The following is a 23,075-nucleotide window of genomic DNA, read 5'->3' as shown; positions in this document are numbered from 1 at the left end:
TAAGGGGAGTTTTTTTCTTTCGCAAAACATGTTTGTCCCCGCCTGTCCCAAGCCAGGAGCCTTTAATAAATGTTTGTTAGGCTTTTGTGTTTTTTTAATTTTTGTTCATCTGTATGTTACTTGAGTTTTATGTGGCTTCCATACCACTCAACGTGTATACATTGTTATTTACAGTCCATCTGATAATGAGGGGGGGGGGGGGGGGCAGGATTGTTAACGACCTTAACTACCCATGAAGATCTTGCACGGTTGGCCCTTGCTTGCTCATTTTTGGGCATTTAGATAATATACTTTTACCTTAAGCTAATTGATATAATTTTGATTGGCAAAAAGAACGGACCAACTAAAGTCAGCAACCGGATGTGGAATTTTCTCGCTGCGACGAAGACCCATTGGTGGCCTTGAGCTGTTTTCTGCTCTTTTGTAGGATTAAATATTATATTATATGTTTTATGGAGTTCAATTGTCAAACAAATATCTAACAAAGAACAGGATACGATCCAGTTTGTAAATAAAAACAATGTTCTTTACCCCACTTATTTCCAAGAAAATATATGTTTAATGTCCTACATAACAAGGAAACATAGGCCAGGTTACTAGTATTGTATTATACTGATAAGTCATATTTAAGGTACATGGTTTTTTTAATGACATTAGACATTATTTTATTAAACCAATCATGGGCCCTTGTCGGGCAAGATACAAAAACATCATACAATGATTATATAAACATTAGTGAAATACACAATATTATAAGTAATACACAAATAATAAATTGATATGAGCAATATAGGATATAATTGAGGTAAGAGGCATTGAGTGCAATGAGGTCGATTTAATATTAAAAGAATATGATATAAAGTTTATTAATACGGAAACAAAAAGTAAAAATAGAACCAGGAATATAGTATCTCATTCTGCAGTAGTTCTCCTCATGACCAGTGCACAGCAGTGAGGGACTTTTACATCACAACAATGCAAAGGTCATCAAGGGGAGATCCTTCAGAACTAGATACAGTATTTACCAACACAAGATATCAATTTTTAAAGAAGGACTTGTCTTTGATTCGCTTGTGTCACGTAATCTTTGAATTGATATGTATATCTATGAATCTGCGGATTGCCTGGATAACCTTTATGCATTTAATTTTATAGAAATTGAACACACTGGTAAAAACGTTCATTGCTTCAAAAGGACTACCTAGTAAAACAAAGACAAATCTTATGTATTAATTACGCCAAAATGTTGTTACATGAAATTGGATAGTTAGTACCCTGAATGTTAATGCTTCATAAAACATATGATAAAATCGCAGAAAGACTTCCTCCTATATTATTGAAAAATATATCATTCTGCAATGAAAATAATAACCTGGTGTTAATGTGATACACTCATTCGGGTTAACACCTTCAATGTGAATCTAATGCATGTCTCTGGTAAACAGCATATGCTGATAGTGTTAATTCTACGACATTGGGTAAGATAACAGGTGAAAACTGTCAGTCGTAGAATAATCAATGTCAGACAAGTAACACCTGCTTAAAGTCTGAAGTTGTAACAGACACCAGTCTCTGCTCAACTTCCAAAGATCGATAAAACCAATTACTTATTGATACAAAATGTCAATTTACACTTTAGGGAAATAGTTTGAAAATTGTCATATCCATCAAATCTTAATATTTGACATTAAAAAAAAAATGACCTTAAGCTTACTATAATTACTTAAGAGATTGGTACTGACGAACAAAAACAAAAATACCAACAAAATCGTCTACACACCATTACTTAAGGGAGCAGTTTATATAAACGAACAAAATGACTGCAAGCTGACTAGAATAACTTAGTAGATTTGTATTGATATCACTCAAAATATTTGAATACTGAGGAAAAGTATAATAAACTTTATTTAAAAAAAAAACCAACAAAAAAATCTTATCATTACCTATTAAAGTATCAAAGAAAAAAAGAATTGTCTGCAAGGTAACTAGAATAACTTAAATGATTTTTGTGGGCAAATTTCCAATGTTTGCATCCATAATTACCCATTTAAATACATCATAAAGTCTATAAGTCTTAAAATAGAAAATGACATACACAATCATGGCTAAAATTAATTGATAACAACTTCTAAAAATAGATTGACAGCTTAACACCTCAATTAAGGCAATACCACATTTCTGTATACATAATTTAAAAGCAGTATAAGGGAGGTAATCCAAAATAATGGTGTGTTTAGATTACCCCCCAATAACACTGCTTATAAATTGTCTTTGTAACCAGGAAACCTTTGTTTTCCACCCTTTTTGCGCCTAATTCCTAAACGGGTTGAGCCATAACCCCCAACAGTCAATCCTAACCATCCCTTTGTGGTGTGGAAACTTGTGGTATAATTTCAGAGAGCTCCATACACCCGTTCCACAAGTTATTGTCTGGAAACTAGAAAATGCTTATTTAGGCCCCTTTTGGTCCCTAATTCCAAAACTGATAGGACCATAACCCCCTAAATCAATCCCAACCTTCCCCTTGTGGTTACAAACCTTGTGTTTAAATTTCATATATATTTTTACGTATACTTAAGTTATTGTCCGGAAACCAAATGTCTTCAGACGACGACGACGACTTGATACCAATATATGGCAACAAAATGTGTTTGAAGTCGAATAGACACAGGCACTTGTCTCAGAATTCCCCCCCCCCCCCCCCCGATGTACCTTAATATCACAGGCACTCAGAAAAAAATATTCCCCATATCCCCATATACCTTAATATAACAATGAGGAATACTGTTTGACATTTACATTTTTTTCCTTCATTTTTTTTTAGCCAAATGGAAACCACATATCATACTTTTATGTATTTTATTTTTACCATGATTTCTCAAGGAGAACAAAGTCTAACAATTATGTTGATTTCCTCTTTCCGATTTAACTAAAAACAAAGGTGCCTACAGATAGTTAATAGTCCGCGTTATTTACTAGGAAGTTTGTCACTGACAATTGGTCGAGAACTAAAACTTCAAAAGATTAGAAAGCAATTTCTCTCATACACAACAGAAAAATAATGGCCACCGTCCTCTTGTCTGTGTGTCCGTGCATCCCATCTTGTAAAAACTTCACATGTACAACTCTAGTCATATTCTTATGAAATCTTGCATAAAGATTTTTATCAGCAGAGTCTTGGAACATTTAAAAAATCAGTTTCTATCCCCCTTGAAAATCTAAATATTTCAGGAAACTCCCAAGTCCACATTCTTGTCAAATTTTTATGAAATTGATGTCAAAGATTTATATCAGAAGTGTCTTGGACAAGTTTGAAAATCAATGCCAATCAACTATCTTTACAAGAATAATGTACAAATGTACCTTTAAAACGTAATTCCTATTCAACATTGCATTGTAGTCTAGATCATTGTAAGCACTCTCATGTCTATATTATTGATATTGTTTTAATGAAATTCGTATCAAATGTTATATCTGAAAGGTCTTCGAAGAGTTCGATCACCAAGCTGTTCTGCTATTTTCCCCCAAGAGTTATGCACCCTTGAAATAGAAATAATATGAAAATAAACACATATAGCAATTTCGTGCCATTTCTTGAAGGATAATTTTTTTAATGTTTGAAAGAATCTCTGAAATTATATTGGAGTTACTGCCCTTGTACAGATAAAAAATGTTCATCAGTGGTGTCATTGGAACTTTTATTGTATGAATAAACATTCCAGAAACACCTGCATATATATTCAATATAAATTGTTCACATATAAGATGTCCAATTAAGGGCTTACTTCCTAAAATGATTTCCTTGACAGGTTGCTGCCCATTAAAAAACTATTGAACAAATGTTTTTTTATGGTAAAGTTGAAGTCATCTCTTTAAAATATTTGATTGATTGATTGTTGGTTGCTTAACGTCAAGTGGGAAATATTTCATGCATATTCAGGAAGAGAACAATTGATAAACACAATAGATCTAGATAGGTTCTGTAATAAAGATGTCTGGGATTAAAATTGGAGAAATTTAAACTGCCACAGGAAATTAGGGTATATTGAATAAGAACAGAAATTTGGCCTTGCAACAGGTCACATACAGGCCTTTGAAAGAGTTGTTGCGAGGGTTCTTAAAATGCAAAGAGGGTGGTACTCCATAAAATTTTTATTAAAAAGATTTGAGGGCACCATAATATTTTTGTTGACCATAATGGAATATCTGTTTGACACATATCTGTTCATTTGATATACCAACAATCTTAATATTGATGGAATCCCTTAACACAACTTATCATGTCAAAAGCATGACAGGACCTACCAATGGAACAGGAATTGGTCACACTTCCTGAGCTTCTAGGTTCATCACATCTTTTAATGGTGTTTGTGTTGTTTATCAATATGATATTTATAGATAATCATTGGTCATCTAAATGAGATTGATTGATGGAAATATCAATCAGGAAGATCAAAGCAAAATTTCGTAAAATCTGTGATACCTTATTTTTCAGGGTATTTGATATTTCTATTTATAGTGGTCCTGTCAATCATAGTTATGCTTGGTCAACTATTTGTAATTTAATTTCAAACTGTTCACATTATGTCTTGTTGAACAGTACAGGTACTGGTGATTTATGAATTCAGTAATGTCATAGGAAATGACAAAGCCTCCTGCACCAAAACATTATGAAGCCACAGACTATTTAATTTTGTTTTTTTAAGTGTTTTAATTCCACTTTTGGGCTATTTCGTGGCAGCCAATTGTTTAGGTGGAGGAAGCTTAAGTGCCAGAAAAAAACAGATCTTTGATAGGAAAACTGACAATCATAGTCAATTAAGATTGGAGTTGAGTGCACCTGCACGAGAGGGGAGTTCAAACTCACCTCAGTATTGACTGGCTTTTGATTAAATAGTAACTACTTAGACCACTTGGCCACCGAGGCACCAAAGATTATTTTGCAAAGGATGATGCAGCAGATGTCACTAGTGGAGAGGGAACTGCTAACCCTTCTGGAACATATATTTTGTGGACAGTTTTATCTTTTGGATTTTTTTCTCGTGCATGCTCTTTTCCGTTGAAAAAAGGATTTTGAGTGTCCCTAGTTATCCTCTATTGTTTCAGTCTCTCCCTAACCATTTCTCTGTTTTTCCACTTTCTTTACTTGTACTTACTGTATTTCTGTTACTTTTTCATGTGATTATTTTAATTGTGAATCCCTGAACCATGGAGGGGCACAGGCAATTAACAACAATTCTATATACTACAGACAACAATCTGATAGCCCACACTGATACAGAAGCTAACCTTATCCAGATAAGGGTGTGGTGACTATGATAGACCACAAAAAGGTCCTATGGATATCATTGTTGTAACAAAGAATTGAGTTAACCCAAGTCAGAGCAGATAAGAATTAAAGAAATAAAGATAATTGCTTTTGTCTATGCCAATGATATTGGGACAATCCACAAGAGAAATGACCAAAACAAATGCATGCCAATGAAATTTCTTAATTTTGTACTATATTCTATTGTCACAATTGATTTGAATGGACAGGTTTCTATAGATTACAAAATAAATACTAATATTCACAAATATTTTATTTACAATATAACCACACAATATTATACAATATCAGGCAGTGATAACATAAAACAATATACAGCTGCTGCCTTGTACACTGCATTTAAAAATACCTTCAACATTTCATTATCTGATTAAAGATCAATTATTGAATTTGTATACTACACTTGTTTTTTTTATAGTCTGTAAAGTTACCACATGTTCCAAATGAATATCAAGCTTAGCTTTCAATGACACCAACTAAAAATGTTGGTGTGTAATCAGATAATAATTATCCCTCAATAAATATTTAACATGTATCAGACAATATAACTAGTTTTTAAAAGTTAATACATTTGTATCAATTTTAACACAGGATAAAATAATTTAATCATGTATTTTATGAAAAGTTCAACAGACAAAAGCATGAAAGCAAAATAAATATAACTTTTGGGACGGTATTTATCAAGCAAAAATTATTATTGATTATAATTTATCAGCTTAGCATATTCTGTGTTATACAGTGTAGAGTATTGATTTTTCCATTATCTTTCATTTTAAGAAATCAGTAAATATCTAAGTTGAGATGATATTCAATTTTCAGGTTTTCTCATTTTCTAATATCAGCAAAAAAAATAATTACAATGTCATGTATTATAGACAATAAAATATAAGTACAAACTAGGTCAATTTTTTGGTTTTTTCTTTCAACAGGTTTAATTCTATATTTGTTCAATTTTGTAAATTTTAAGTAGGTGATGCAATATTTATTTTTATACATGTATAAATAATCTAATACTCAGTTGCTGGCAAGTACAAAGTGCAAAAGGTGAGAAGATTTTAATGAAAGGGCAATAACTCTGGAAAGACTTATCTAAATGTATCTCAAAATCACAAGGGAGCTTATGAAACAAATATCCTGTAAAATTTAGTAATTATACATTCAAGCAAACATGAGTTTATTGTAATATGGTTTATTAATTGCTGAGTTTTCAACATTGAAAGTCTGATTAAAAATTGACAAAATCTTAAATTCTTCAATATGGAAGATATAATTGCTTTGTGGGAACACAAATTTTGCAGAATTTCTTAAAGATATATATGCTGAAGAAAACGTGGGTCACTACATTGAAGTGCTCATTTTAGCCCAATCATTTATAAATATGGATCGAATGGAGCAAACTTGAGGTAATATGAGATATGCTGAAATAAACCCCCAAAAAAAAGATATAATGTGTCAAGTGTTAAAAAGTGTATATAAATTTAGTGGAACATACAATCTTAGGACAATAACTAATAAAAGAAAGCATTGTCAAGGAGGATGATAAGAAATTACAATAAATCACAATTAGAGACAGAAATGTGTATTGTATCAAATAACTTTTCTAAATGAATTTTGAATTAATTTGCTTTTACCTATATTGTGAAACATGTATTCATTTGTAGAAACACCTAAAAAAGTACTTATCATTTGATATTAATATATATATACATTTGTAGTCTAACTTATTTTACTCTAAAAAAAAGAATAAGACTAATAATATTTAATAACAATAGAACTATGACGTGCTTGGAGACTGAGAATACATATATTTACAACCTCTCAGTACAAACAATGACAAAATACACAAACATTGATTAACAAAACAGAAACGAAACAAACCATTCAGACAGTAACATTAAATATAATACGGTAAACAAATTATAATGGTTCATTAAAATTAGAGTCACCTAAATACATACTGTCACTTCATTGTAAGTAAAAATACTTTAAACGATTATAATGGCGGCAGCTTTATTAAATTTATATGTCCTTAAATAGATTTACATCTTCTGAAGTTTTAAAGGTCAACAGATTAGTTCTTTTGAACTGATTGACAAATTTGTAGTACAGTGTAACATGTCTACTCCAACACCTGAGTATTCCAACATCCTGCTTTAACTGACACATTTTTCTTAACCCAAAATAAGCCTTTCCTTGCAGAAAAACCCTGAGTATTCTGACACCCTGCTTGCTCCAACATTTTTTTCTGGTCCCCTAGTGCATCGGTTAACACAGGTTACACTGTATGTTTGTTTCATTACCAAATATATTTTTTAAAACCCAAGTTTATATATTGAAGTAAAAAAAAACAATTTATTTAATTTTCAAGGTTGGTATTAAGGTATTAGGAAATCTGTTCAAATGTATATCTCTTGTATCTAAGAATAAAGTAAAGTGAGATAAAGCTTTTAGATTCTGAAGCAACAACTTGTACAGATGTATATATCCATTCAAAATAAGAAACTGATGAACTGACCAATCTAGATTTTTTTTACAAATGTATAAAGCTTTATAAAATGTCACACAAGGCAATTGCACAGTAGAGTTAGGCAGTGCTCAGAAACTTGTATTGTTAAGATTGTTGAATGTTTTCCTATTGACTATATCTTATATTAACTGTAAGTAAGAAAATTTCACTTTAAAACGTATTCATGTAGGGCTATTGCAGATGAAATACAATCAATAAATATTTGTAGTTAGAGACAATAATTGAAACACACAATGCTATGTATCACTGGAAAAGAGAATACTTTGTAGTCATAAATCTTAGCTAATATTTAACTGACAATGTTATAGGATTTACTAGTAATGGCACACACTTATATAAACATCACATTATTATTACTAAAAATGTTAGGATTTCTACTATTTAACATTTATACCTTAAATCATTTTTCTATTTTCAAAAACTGAGAAAACAGAAAGCCTATACAAATTGTATCAATTCAAAACTATTTTCTAAAATTCAAAAGTGTGATGAATCTTGCTATCCTTTTAAAGATTTCTATATCTAAATATGCCACGAGACAACTTATCCAATATCTTCACAAGGTGGACGGTTTCAAGTATGTAATGACTAGTAATGCACGACTTGACTTATAATAAGGTTTATTGAAAAATGACTGAGATGCCCTTTACCATAAAAAATGAAATTGACCATGTTTTATGAAGTGACACACCATTATTTGATATTGCAATACTGGTTTTTGACCATGTAAAAATCTAGTATTCTATCACAAATCTAAGGAAACTGCTACATGTTCCATTAAGTTGCACAAGTTCCCATTGATGAATTATAACTGCCATTAGATCTCTGATTCCTCTGCTGTATCGGGGACTAGATATTCTCTGTTTTCATATGTCCAGAAGTCATTCAAATCAGTTAAAATACTGACCACTGTATCACCTTTACCACTGAAATAAATCATTGTATTTAGGATTAATATACAAGAACTTTCGTTTTTACCCACTAAACCCTGTAGTTATTGTCTTTTGCTCTCTGTACTTTTAGTTAATAGTAAAATTTTACAATATTTTGAACAGAGTGATAGGATTGTGTCCATTAAAAGAGGACAGAAGATACTTCCACAATTTCTAAAGAAGATAAAACAATATAACTATTTGTGTTCTTGTTATTTATATGATCTGGAATGGACTTACTTAGCTGCCTTTTTTGTTAGATTGATTGTTGTGGTTTTCACTCTCATCACTATTGGCTATAACATGGTAGTCAGTTTTTTATGGGTGGAAGAAGCTCAAATGCCAGGAGAAAACCACAATTTAGGCATTAAAACTGGCAGTCATAGTTAATTAAGATTGCAATCTAACAAGAATGTCATTTTGGCATTAATAAAAAAAAATCACTATAGTTTCTGAATTTACAGATAATATATTTCATGTATTAATGGGAAATCAAGTTATACTTGTCTTAACTTACCTCACAATTAAATCTTGTAATGTTAATTTTAATGGATCCTTAGGTTTGACCATGTCAAATATTTCATCTTTCACATCTTGAAATGATATAGGTTCTTGTCCATGAAGTTTCATCTGTTCTTGGATAGCCTGAGAATTCATAAAATAAAAATGTCACAATGTATTATACTAGTCATTACATTGGTAGCAAAAAGGCTCAATTTCAAATGTTGCCATTTTACTTCAATTTTCTAGATGTCATTTGATTTCTTTTGTGTTGGGTTGCAGACTAATTGCCTTAAATCCCATATCTCCTTTTACTCATTTCAATAAAAATGCAATCAAACAACACAAGTTGACTTAAAACATTATGTTTGTATAATAATATCATCTTTTATGATTTTTCTAGTCTTAAAAATTAATGTTTTAGTAAAATAATAACTAGAGGCTCACCTTGTATCAAACAAAGGACACAGATGGATTCATGACAAAATTGTGTTTTGGTCATTTGACTTATTTTTTAGGTCTTACTTTGCTGTACATTATTGCTGTTTACAGTTTATCTCTATCTATAATAATATTCAAGATAAAACGAAATATGGCAAAATTACCTTAAAATTACTAATTCAGGGGCAGCAACCCAACCAAGGGTTGTCTGATTCATCTGAAAAATTCATGGCAGATAGATCTTGACCTGATAAACAATTTGACCCCATGTCAGATTTGCTCTAAATGCTTTGGTTTCAGAGATTTAAGACAAAATCTACATTTTCCCCCTATGTTTTATTTTTAGCCATGGCGGCCATTTTGGTTGGTTGGCCCAGTCACCAGACACATTTTTAAAACAAAATACATCAATTATGATTGTGACCAAGTTTGGTTAAATTTAGCCCAGTAGTTTCAGAGGATAAGGTTTTTGTAAAAGTTAACAACAACGACGTACGCCAACTAATGAGAAAAGCTGACCTGGCCCAATGGGCCAGGTCAGCTAAAAGCAAGTTCACAAATGTCTATGAAACTAATATTCTTTTAGAAATGTATGCCAATCAGTAAAAAAATCTATCTTAAAATAATTATCCTCTATTTAGATTGATGATGAACAGAAAAATTCTGAATATGTATCACTTACCCTAAAGAAATAATTGAGAGCAAACACATTCAGGTATCCTTTATGTTGTACATCTAATATTCTAAATAAGTATCGTAATGCTTGAGGTTCCTTCTTATTCTCTAATGCTAATACAAAGTCTAGGTAGGTTTTGTAGTCCTGTTATAAAATAGAAATAAACACTGTTATTACTAGAAATCAGTCATTTGTAAGTTGACAGACTCTAAACAAAACCTCAAACCATGTGCAAATTATATTTTAACTCAATTTCCTTTCCTGTTTAGTAATTAATGAAAGGTCCCATGCAAAAGTAATTACCTTCTATAGGCTTTGAAATATGAAAAGGTAAGAGGAGTTGTGAAGACAGAAGTGAGCACTGCTATGAGTTTGAAGGGGGATAACTCTAGAAAAATTTAATGAAACAGATCATCATAGACTTAAAGGCATAAAAAAAGAAAACAAACTAATCCAAGATAGTAAACTGTACAACATATCTCACCATTTCTCCTTCATATGTCAGACATTCCTGAAAAACTCTATCTAAAAAGACATCAGTTAGGGTACCAGTACCATATCTAAAATGAAAAGTCAGTAACTGTACTATATTTTTTTTTATGTATAATTTATGTTAGTTTTACACATAAATTATACACAACGGATTTCATCATTTAAATTTTTTTGTATTTGGCATGATGCATAAAAAACAACTATTTGGATATATAAATTTGCTACTTTAGAAAAATTTAAAAATTGTGCTAATATTAAACATAATTATATGGTAATTGGCTGATGAATTTAGAATAATTTCAGGAAAAGTATATAAAATAAATATGTCCCCACTCAAAAATATTTGTGTCTTTCAAAATTCTCCATATCAGACTTAATCTATGAAGACAACTGGTCATGATATAAAATAATCAAAGTGCTGGATAGCACCTCTGGAAAGTTTGCAACTGTAGCTGTGTATTATTCCAAAAAGGTTATAGACGTGTATTATTTCAAAAATGTATTTCATCACAGCTTGGATGTTTTAAACTAAACCATTGTCTTGTCAGTAATTATCAAAAATCACTTTTTTCATGTTTGTCATAAAAAGTTTTGATATTTTCTATTGCAACCTAAGACTGTAGATCTAAAATATCGAAATATACAGAAATCTCTGTTAATTTCTTTAAAAAAAAAAGTACCCATGCCATGTCAACATCAAGGGCCTGTGAATTAGTATTTTTCTATTGGTTTAGATCCTTCATATTTGTTTTTAGTAAATTAACACGTAAGTTTTTTTGTTTGAATTGCTTCACATGTTTCCTATCGGGGCCTTTTATAGCTTTCTACATGTATATGGTACAAATATTTCTCATTATTGACAACCATATGGTGGCCTATAGTTATTAATACATTTTCCTCCTTTGAACTCTTTTGGATAGCATTGGTTCTTTGCAAAAAATACTGCATCCTTTTTTTTATATAAATAAGACAGTTACAGTAACTTAAATCAATACAACTGTAATGAAAGTGAATTTATATTAAAGGCTTTTATCAAAAGTAGGGAACGTTCCATTGGACACAAATGATGCCCCCGCTAGCATTAATGTTATAAAGAGTCACAACTCAAGAACTGTAAATGTGACGCTACCAAAATGTGTACTTGATCTGAGTTATGGGGTAATAAGCATTGTGTATACATTCTAATTACACAGTTTTGCGCAATAGATTTGTAAGATCTTGACATTTGTTTTGTGTCAGAAACCTATATATTATGTCAAAAATTTGATCGCAATCCAAATTCAGAGCTATATCAAGCTTGAATGTTGTGTCCATACTTGCCCCAACTGTTCAGGGTTTCGACCTCTGTGGTCGTATAAAGATGTGCCCAGCGGAGCATCTGGTTCCATTTGTAACGAGGCACAACCCTAGAGCAGTAAAAATTACTCCACCAAAATTCAAACTTGATCTTTGTTTTATTGTTAAAAGTATTACAATGTATAAGTTTTATAACATTTGGTTGAGCGAACTAAAGTTAGATAACTGAAACGAAAATATTCAGCAATTTTGTACATATGTAAAGGGGCATAACTCTAAAATGGTATAACTATCGCCACCAAAATTCAAACTTGATCAGTTTGTGGTAATGAGCATGCAATGTGTATAAGATTCATAGCATTTGGTTAAGACAAACTAAAGTTAGAGTTCAGAAACTAAAATTTCCAGAAACTTTCCTATTTGTAAAGTAGCATAAAACTCTAGAATGGTAAAAGTGATGCAACTAAAATTCAAACTTGACTTGTGAATTGTGGTTATACGCATTGCGTATAAGTTTCATACAATTTGGTTCAGGCAAACTAAAGTAAGAGAACAGAAACGAATTTTGGGATGTATGGAGGTACATGTACGTACAAGTAAGGGAAGGACGTACATACTTACAGCAGAACAAGGATAAAACTCGATACGGTGGGAACATAACAACAGCAGTATGACCACAGGAATAAAAAATTTATATACACTAGATTCATAGAGGTGCTTATAACCTGTAACACATTTTAGTTGCTGTTGTGAAATTAACCATGCATTGTCTTATGAGTAAATAATATTTGAGAATTTTTGTTTTAAGCCATTCATTTGATATATTACGGTAATCATTGCCTCTGTGTTTGGATAACAAAGCAATTAAAATCTATTTATATAGGGCATGGTATGCCTTAAAACTTTTCCAGATGCACAGGTTTGTCTGTAATCTATCTAAATTTTGAGGTGAAAATATGCAGCCATTTTAGCCAAAGGGTACACATCATTAATCATTTTTACAGAACTTGTCTTGATACCCTGAACTATAATATTCGAAGAAGTAGATGCTGACTCGGTTGCTTTTAATACGAATTTACAATAATACACCAGTGGTACGATGTAAATTATTGGAAGAAGACTGAAGAAGAACTGACGTTGGGTCAATGTTTTTCTGCTGTCAGTTTGATCCACTTGAGCATGCTGAACGAGTAAAGTTCCTTATATCCACATTGGAATGTGAAACAATTAGTATTTAAATAACGGAATTAAGTTTTCAAATGATTTTTGGCATCAAAATCTTCCGATCGATGTTTAGACAAAAACAATGCATTTTTTTATTTTTTTTTAATCCAATCCGGTATTTACCTTTACTCGTCCTTGGCGTGAGACGTTAGACATGTATAATTTAATTTTAATTATGGAGTATTTTATATTCTTCACCTGTTTTGTTTATATCACTTATCACTTTTCAATTATCCGACGGCTTGGTCAAAATGTCAACTTGTTCTCGCATTTTAATCAGTCATTCCCGATTCTTTCGATACTCTCGGGATTTTACCACGTTGACGTAAGTACATAAAGTAGAGCGGGAAAATGTTCATTCATGAAATATTCATGAATGAATGAAAACGCAATCTCGCGTAGATTTCTTGTGATTTTCTCTTCAGCGCATGGCAGATCCGCGAAGTAGTGTTTGAGATACTCATTTTTAAAATGAAGTTAAATTAATCTGAATCGTCGGTGAACATTCATTTTTTTTTTCTTCAAGCTGTAATCTTTTCAGTCAAAACAGTAGTAACTCAAAATTTTAAAAGAATCTTCCAAGTATCAGAACTCAAACACTAGTACTACACTACCTCGGAGCAGACTATATTGCGATAATCTGTCAACCGGAAGTTTGAGGCCGACGGCTAAGGAAAGTAGCAATAGCAAGCTATAGCAAACTTTCCAAAAACAGTATATCTACTGTAAGCTAGATTTCAAAAGAAGACTGTACGTCCACAACATTTATTACTATTAGTATCAGAGTACCATTTTTTCTTAAATGGATCTCATCAATACCACAAAATTCCACATTCACAGTAACATAAACTGTACAATACTTACCTAGCTAATTCTTCTTTACTTAACATGCCATTATGGTCTTTATCTAAATTCAAATATTGCCCATACACTCGTAAAGCTGAAGGTGCAGAAAACCAATTAGACTCCTGCATTTCTTTTGATAAATCTTCATCTCTAAGCTAAAATACACAGGATGGTCTTCATCAAATCACTTTAGATTGATAAAGTAAGGACATGATGACAGTCAAAAATGATTTAATATAACTTCAAGAAAGAAGTTATCATACTTTTGGTGAGTAGGTGTTTTGGGGTTTATGTTTCATGGATGTTTACCCTATATCAACTTCATTACTTATTAATTAATTATGAAATACAAAACTGAAAATTATAATGATTTTTGGTGTATTCCATATATTGCCTTCTTAGCAGACAGATGTTAAACAGACATCCATCAATATCATTATATGTTTTATTCATCTGTTAAATGTACATTTAATATGTTATTGCTATGTTTGTAGTCATTTTAATATAACAAATAATTGTGAGTACTTTCAAGTGTCTTCATTCACTCTTGCATATATTTTTATATATTGGCCTTTTTCATGGGATTCTTGTGTAAGTAGCATCTGCAGTGGGTGTTTTATTGAAAATTTTCATTCTAGATAAGTGTATACCAGGACCATACACATACAACGTAATCATGTAAAATAAGCCCTCCTTATAAGTCTTTCTAAAAATATACTCTCTTTCCTTATAACGCCTTTAGTTCTTACCTCTAATAAATCATCTAGAAAACTACAAGCTAATATATCCTGAATTTTAATTCTACCAGTCCTCATTGGATCCAGGAAAAAGAAGAATTTTCTTACAGCTGTACATACATAAAATGAGTAGAAAGACCTCTCTAATCCATTTAACTGGAAAATAAACAAGCAAGTTTAATGATATTGTAGCTAATTAATAACGTGTTTTGCTGAAGGAAATTTCTAGCTGAGCAATCAGCAAAAAATAAGTCATTTTAAAAGGTGAAATCTAAAATTGTAAGTAAGTTGTTAGTTATGTAATTCTTGGAATTCAGTGAAAAAGGATCTGCTTAACTTGATAGCAAAATAAATGTTTTTAATGGCAATCAGGAACATAGATCCTTTTGAATCTGCTGTAGTAATAGAATGCAATAGGGTTTGATACTTGCAAAAAAAAAACAGTTTCCCTAGGCAATTCATTTCTCTTTGTAGCAAATTAACCTGACGATATCGGGATATGGGTATTAAGTCGGATCTTAACACGTACTTGTGATTTGTTTAAAACCAGTTTTAACGAAGAAATGTCGAAATGTTCAGAACTTAATTAAATCTGTTTTTGGGTAAGATGGTGCAAGCATACAATTTTTATTGCGTCTTACACTTTGAGAAGCGAATAATCTTTAGCTACTTTATTTAAATATTGTGTAAAAACGTTAATTATGAGCTATGAAAGTCAAGTGGCTCAAGCATTTTACTGAGGAAGTTTTAATCAAAGAGCAGATTGTTCTGAGGGATACGATTGCCATTGTTTTCATTGACACATGTATACATGTAGCTGGATAATATTATTTTCAAAACTAATTCAACTGCACATGTAAAATGTAATTTACGTAATCTGAATAGTTACAAAAAAAGCCAATCCTGGTTAAAAGTGTATGAACAATGTACTTAGGCCTATTGTGTTTTATTTTTGTACTATCAATTCCAAGTTTACTTTCCACAGCAGTCACTGAGACTCAGAGTGAGAGAAGTATTTCCCTTCGTATCTTATCACCTATTTTCTTACGTTAATTCTAGGAGGAACCCCATTCCTAACTCTTTAAATATTTAATTTCCTTTGGGTCAGTGATCATGACTCCTTTCCGTACACATTCCTCGGTTTAAATTGCGATCGTTTTTAATATATTACGACGTTTATCGACAGAACGAGTTATTTTTTCTAACATTTGTCCGTTGATTCAGAATTCACGGAAGTACTTCTGGAAGGGATACAACTCGAAACGATACTATGGAAGACTCCATTTCGCTTGAAGGGGTGTTGAAAGTAAACCTTTAATTTATTTTAATTGAAAAGATGCATATGATTTAAAACTATGCAACAACAATAACCCTCAATAGCAGACATACTTAGAAAGGATCTCATGATTTAAATTAATCAATTGAGTGGGAAATCCAGAGCAACCATTTAACCTAGTACCCCTTGAAGTCAAGAAAACTATACACATAAGCATAATTACCTAAACAAACCCTGTAGTAAAAAAGTATATTAAACCTAAATGGTTCTCTATTATTTATGAAAGTACAATATCAAATATCAGTTTAATAACGGTGACATATAAGTAAAACTCCACTTCAGTTCTTATATGACAGAAATAGATTTATCGGAATTCAGAGAACTCTTGCATTTTCATCACAACTGGGGAATTCCCTCTGACGTGTTTCTAAATTTATAAAAACACTAAATATAAAACTGCTTGATTCTGATTTTCCGTGTTGTTAAAAACACGCATATAAGTCAAGGGAAATATCAAACATGAAGATTATGAGAAGAACATTGTAGGAAAGTTGTTTAAGTTCAATCCCTTTGTTTGTTTTTACCTTTTTAACCAAGACAATCATAAGAATCTGAGATGGTCCTTAATGTTTAGAATAAAACGGTTGACGTGAGGGCATTGTCCTGAGCCACTGGTATAAGTCTACAGATTGCTTGAAAGCAATCGTATCCCCAAAAATGCAAAGAAATATTTCAACAGTGGGTTAGATTTCATTAGTCTTTACTATCTATAGATTAACAACTTTTGGTTATATTTATAATTTAGAATCATCATTGATGGTGGAGCCATTTGTATGCAAGAGTGACATTCCTTTGTATTATGTGCCAATTCGAAAAAGTTATGCGAGTATTGTCTCCCTTTAACAGGTTCATTATTTTATAATTAAGTTTAGGTTTCTGATATTAATTTGAATAGTTACAAAATGTATCGATTCAATATATTTCAGGTTTTGTTATTGGTTTATCAAAAACATTGATGTACGAATATAATTTCATAAATTTGAAACGTTTAAAATGATTACATACCAATAACAAGAGGCTGTCACAACGACAGCAAACCGGATTTATTAATATTTATTTGTGTCCTGGCAATATCACAAGAACCATTACTGATGAATGGTGAAAGTGAAAATCGTCAATATCAAATTTGACCTCCATTTTGTCATCAGTATCAACATCTTAAAATTTGAAAAGCTTAAATTGAATGGTTCATGAGTAAATGCAACAACGTGAATGGAAACGCCATTTCACAATCTTTCAAGAACCATAACTCCTGAACGGTAAAAGTCAAAATCGTCATTATTGAACTTGACCTCTAATTTGCCATCAGTAACAACATATAAAAATTTCAAAAGCTTTGGTTGAATGGTTCATGAGAAAATGCACGGACACGACTGGAAACACCATTTTTCAATCTTTCAAGAACCATAACTCCTGAATGGTAAAAGTCGCAATCGTCATTATTGAACTTGACCTTTATTTTGTCATCAGTAACAACACATTAAAATTTGGGAAGCTTTGGTAAAACAGTTCATGCGTAAATGCACGGACACGACTGGAAACACCATTTTTCAATCTTTCAAGAACCATAACTCCTGAACGGTAAAAGTCAAAATCGTCATTATTAAACTTGACCTCCATTTTGTCATCAGTAACAACATATTAAAATTTGGGAAGCTTAGGTAGAACAGTTCATGTGTAAATGCACGGACACGACAGGAAACTCCATTTTTCAATCTTTCAAGAACCTTAAAGGGAAACTTCGCAAAAAAATCAAAAATTGATATTATGTTCATTCTGTATAAAAATGTTCAAATTCATAGATATTAAAGTTTTATTCCGCTAGATAAGCGATCACCATCGATTTTAAATTTAGAGTATCAATTCTCCAAGATCCGCCATCTTGTCTTCTTTCCCGATGAATAAAAACGATATGTCTATAAACCACAAAGAAACAAAACTACAGTAACCGATGTAGTCGTAATTGCGTGTCGATATCTTGTCAATCGTACGGTTGTTTAATACGACTAACTAACTTGATACGGAAAATATTCTTACTTTATTTAAATTACCATGGTCTGTTGTTTTTAAACTGTTGATATTGGAATTAGGTGAAAAGTCAAAGTTGAAATCATAAATAAGTGTTCCGTGAAAATTGTTTTCGAAAATCTAATTTGTTCATAATTCTTTAAAGTAATAAACTTTTTTCAAATATATTTTGATCTTCCCTTATCTGATCACCAGCATGGCTAAAGGTATTACTTCCAAAGGTATTGTGAGGGGTGTGAGGTGACACGTCCAGGTATTCAAGCGATTTCCTGTCGGGCTTGCAAGTTCATGCATCGTTTCACTTCTGCAGGTATTGATCAGTGTACACGGCTGATAACTTATAACTTATAACTTTCCATTTTGAACTATCAGATGTATAATATACAACTCTGTCTTACTTGTCATTACTAAACTCATACGCTTGTTTATAAATAACATTTCTGGTGTAAAGAATATAATTCATAATATATAAATAATACCCAAAAAATAAGATTTGATGAAATTAAAATCTATTTAAATATTTTTTCCAAGGGTGAATTTGGGAAAATGTAATATATAGTCATTGTCAATAGTGAAGGACAGATTGGAACAGACCAGAAATATTGATTTAAAAAAATGTACGCACTTGCCGACGATTCGTTTATACGACTGGATATAAAGTTACGGAACTATAGCGCAATTTAAAATATATACGTGTATACATTGAACATAAGAAAAAAACATATATTTTGAATAAATAGGGGTAAAAGTGTTGTAAATAGACTAGCCAACGTATGCCAACAGTATGTAATCATCGAATGTCGATAGACTACAGTTGTATACCAAAAGAAGAAGAGAACCAATTTGATTTAAATACAGGTCGATGTATAACTTTTGCTTTGGTTCATTGAAGCTGTGGACCTAGGAAAATCACAGATTTATATTTCAATAAGATTGTTCTCAAACAAAGGAAGGAATTCGTCATCACAATTGTTATATATGCCACTGGACGAACACTAATTATCCCCAGGGGATGTGAATATTTTGTTGGGAAACTTTTGAGTATCAAAGTTTCAAATTAATTTCGGGATTTATTTTCTTTCTTGGTATTCAATAACCGAAAAAAGAATAAATTACTTGTTCGCTAAATAGGGATATTCTTGTCAGATAAAAGAATTTTAGTTATATTTAAAAAATAGGGAAATATGACATTAAATTGGTTCTGTCTTTTTTTAAACATCGTTAAAACGATGTGTGTCTAAGGTGAACGCCACAAGAACCCTGTAATACTAGTACGAGAGTATAGCATGTAAACATTCCTTCTCAATAATATGGTTGTATTAGAAAACTTTTCATACAGATTGACAACTCATTGTCCGATATGCATGTAATATTTGCCACATGACGCCCATAGTTCTTTCTACCATCATCACCTTATTCCTTGATATTGCTGTAAACATCGATGGTTCACACCCAAACAAAATGGGAGTAATGAACCTTCAGAGCTTCTCCGTGTTATACACTTGTGAAATATATAGACGAAATTTCTGTATTGAAATGAATCTACATCTCACAAACAGGATTTTCAAATAACGATTTTGAGTAATCACCTTACAAACCAATATAAACGTATGGCAAGATATAACCATGAAGGAATTTAGTTTTTGTCAGAACTCATCACTATATCATAAACGTATACGTATATATATGCATACAGTTTCAAATATCAAGAACAAGCGTTCGATGTCGATAGTCTGTTATCTAACTGTTCAGAGTTAGACATGTCACTTGTTCATTCTTGGAAGCCTTCATATTCCCCGTCTAACGATGGGAACTCTTTCTGATTGTGTTGACTATAAATGCTTGTATGGTAATTCTGTCGTTTATCTGTACAAGCGGTTGCATTTCCTCTCCTTTCCCAACAAACAAACGAACGAAACGCAACTAGTCTGATTTCTCTGGAGCTCATCCTCAATGGCTCTTATACGTCAGGAAACTTACATGTATACTAATAATGATTGTTTCATGAACAACGATGTATGAACGAACTATTATAAATTCGTCAATATCTGTAATGCATGACTAAAGTATAACTTTTATTACAACTACTGTATTACTTATTTGGATTAATGACAGCTATCAAGTTCAACATTGCACAACTATTATCATAGAATTTTTAAAAAAATCCTCAAAAATCCTCAAAAGATATAATGCCTTAGCTTAGATAATTAGTATTCTTTTCACAAAAAGTTCGTGTAAATGATTGTCAAATGAATTTAATTATGTAAGAATAAAATGTTAAAAAGAAACTAAAAAAAAATTATGCATGTTGTATGTTGTATTTTTTTGTCAATTAAAAACTTTAAAATTGCAATAGTTTTATTAGCATTTAAACACAGCCAGATTTGAATACAAGTTAAGAAATTCCGGTAAAGTCAATGATATCAAACAGATGTACAATGGTATATCAAATTGGGTAATATTGCATTTAGTTTTTATTAAAGATTAAAACTACTATTTTTTGCTTCATATTTGAATCTTTACGCCAATTGCCGCTAAGAAAGTAATCAAAAATTGTTTCCTTTTATTTTTATACACTTTCGGAATTACGAATCTGAATTTTATTTTCAATTAATTTACACAATTTAATTATTGTATCTTTATTCTCATCGTGTATTTAATCTTAGTGTATTAACATCATGACAGCATATACTCTAATCCTTTCTATTTATCCTTTCCAAATAACAACATTTATACCTGTGTACGCTTGAACTCACACCTGCGGCTAAATAGCTACAAGGTAAACGAATTGACCTCAAGCCGAGAAATATACAGTGACCTTTACAAAATAATATACGCACTCTGCTCTCACATTAGTTGCATTGAAATGATTATCAAAACAATAACGGTAAATAGAACTGAAATATTTTCAGTTCAATATCAGTAAAAATGTTCAATAAATATTTTATGAAAAAAATCTCAACAATAATTAATTAAATTTATTCAAAAACATTTACTAGAGATAATTTTATAGGAGTTTAATTCAATCAATACAAAACGGTATATATATGCATATTCACTTTCGTTCATTCTTATATTGTGGTTTATAACTTCGACCATTCGTCAGCTGTGCGCTTTTAATTACGTATATTGTCGATAAGCTATAAGAGTTAAACAGATTTTATTTTTTCCCAGAATTCAATAAATCGGGCTAATACGTCACGACCCACTCGAGAATTCAACCAAAAAAGTTACAAATACTTGATTTTCTCCGTTATTAGAAGGAATATAAATTTAAAACTTTGCAAATGTGTTTTTTATGTTGAGATGAACATAATTAGATGATAAGTAAAAAATCGCGGAATTTCCCTTTAACTCCTGAACGGTAAAAGTCAAAATCGCCATTATTGAACTTGACCTTCATTTAGTTAACAACATATTAAAATTTTAAAAGCTTTGGTTGAACGGTTCATGAGTTAATGCACGGACAACATTTGATTCCCTCCCGCCCGCCCGCCCGACCGACCGACCGCCCGCCCGACCGCCGCCTGACCGCCGTACATCCCCAAATCAATAACCGACATTTTTGTCACAAAAATCCGGTTACAAAGAACCGTTCATCATTTTTGAAAAAGACTATGATTGAAATCCGTATTAATTATCCCTTCATGATAGATTGATTGGGAAATGAACCAAAGTTCTCTAAAGGTAATCACAGAGAGGGACTAGAAAGCAAATTTTAATTGTATCTTATTTAATGTTAAAACAACTTCCCACTATAAACAAATGTTATTTTATACAAATATAAGGACCTTGTTTATAGCTAAATCAACAAATTTTATTAGATATTATGAATTTTTATTACAATAGATTAATATGCTACTTTTTGTGTATAGCAAATGTATAATGAAAGCTATAACTACATCACATTTTTGCCATTTGTGAATATTTATTTGCACTTTAACAAAAATGACAATTTTGTCATATGGATGTCTAAAGAATCAATCATCATATTCAAAAGTTTCATAAGAATTTTCTTTATGTAAAGAATGAAAGAATAAGTGTTCTAACCATCTAAAGAATTTGTCTTAGACGAACTAAAGCATAAATAAAAGTAATGAGTTAAATGCATGTGTAGACCTACCTGTGGAAGAGTGGGAATCAGTTCTAGTATGTAATTTTCTAAATCCTACAAAATATCAAATAATATCAATTAACCTTGATAACTTTTGATAGCTGCAAATTGAGTGAAATGCATGATTTTTCCACAAACTGTGGCAAAACCAATTCTGGGTACGAATACAAAACAAACTTGTCCTATGCTTAAATGGTAACATTGTGTAAAAGTTCCATTTGAGGCATTTCAGTAAATCTTGGGTACAATGAGACATGTGAACATTTTTCTTTATAAAAGTCTAATTGTCATGCAAAAGCAAGATTCCTCTAAATCTAAAACTAACTTAATATCGAGTAGCTATGATTCTATAAGATAGAAAAACTATCCAACTGGAAAGTTTGTTTTCAATAGTCAAATTAGGTATATTCTGTCCTTCTTTAACAACATTTCTATTGATTAGAAAATTATTTAAAAGAAATAATTATCAAGTCGTTGATATCTCAAAACATTTTGGAAGAATGCATATACAGTACATGTGGATTCCTTATCTGGCAATACTTTCTTCAACATTCAGTACAAAACAACCTTGAAAATATTACATTTTGTTTGTTTTC

The 23,075-nt window shown here is 31.3% G+C and overlaps 1 protein-coding gene across 1 annotated transcript in view; it reads right to left on the bottom strand.

Moving 5' to 3' along the window:
• Positions 1–5,564: 5,564 nt before the first annotated feature.
• The window catches only part of LOC139516987 (serine/threonine-protein phosphatase 2A regulatory subunit B'' subunit gamma-like), a 34,651-nt gene continuing 17,140 nt past the window's right edge, over positions 5,565–23,075 (bottom strand). The window contains exons 7-13 of the mRNA XM_071307507.1: positions 22,489–22,533; positions 15,014–15,157; positions 14,283–14,419; positions 10,891–10,966; positions 10,413–10,550; positions 9,306–9,433; positions 5,565–8,782 (exon numbers count right to left, since the gene is read on the bottom strand). Of these exons, the coding sequence (XP_071163608.1) occupies positions 8,674–8,782; positions 9,306–9,433; positions 10,413–10,550; positions 10,891–10,966; positions 14,283–14,419; positions 15,014–15,157; positions 22,489–22,533 (777 nt within the window). The 3' untranslated portion in view covers positions 5,565–8,673. The remainder of the gene's footprint in view (positions 8,783–9,305; positions 9,434–10,412; positions 10,551–10,890; positions 10,967–14,282; positions 14,420–15,013; positions 15,158–22,488; positions 22,534–23,075) is intronic.

Source organism: Mytilus edulis, chromosome 3 (assembly GCF_963676685.1).
Source record: "Mytilus edulis chromosome 3, xbMytEdul2.2, whole genome shotgun sequence".
In the NCBI taxonomy this organism is placed as follows: Eukaryota; Metazoa; Mollusca; class Bivalvia; order Mytilida; family Mytilidae; genus Mytilus; species Mytilus edulis.
The sequence above is the reverse complement of the archived record's forward strand: the minus strand, read 5'-3'. Positions and strand labels throughout refer to the sequence as shown.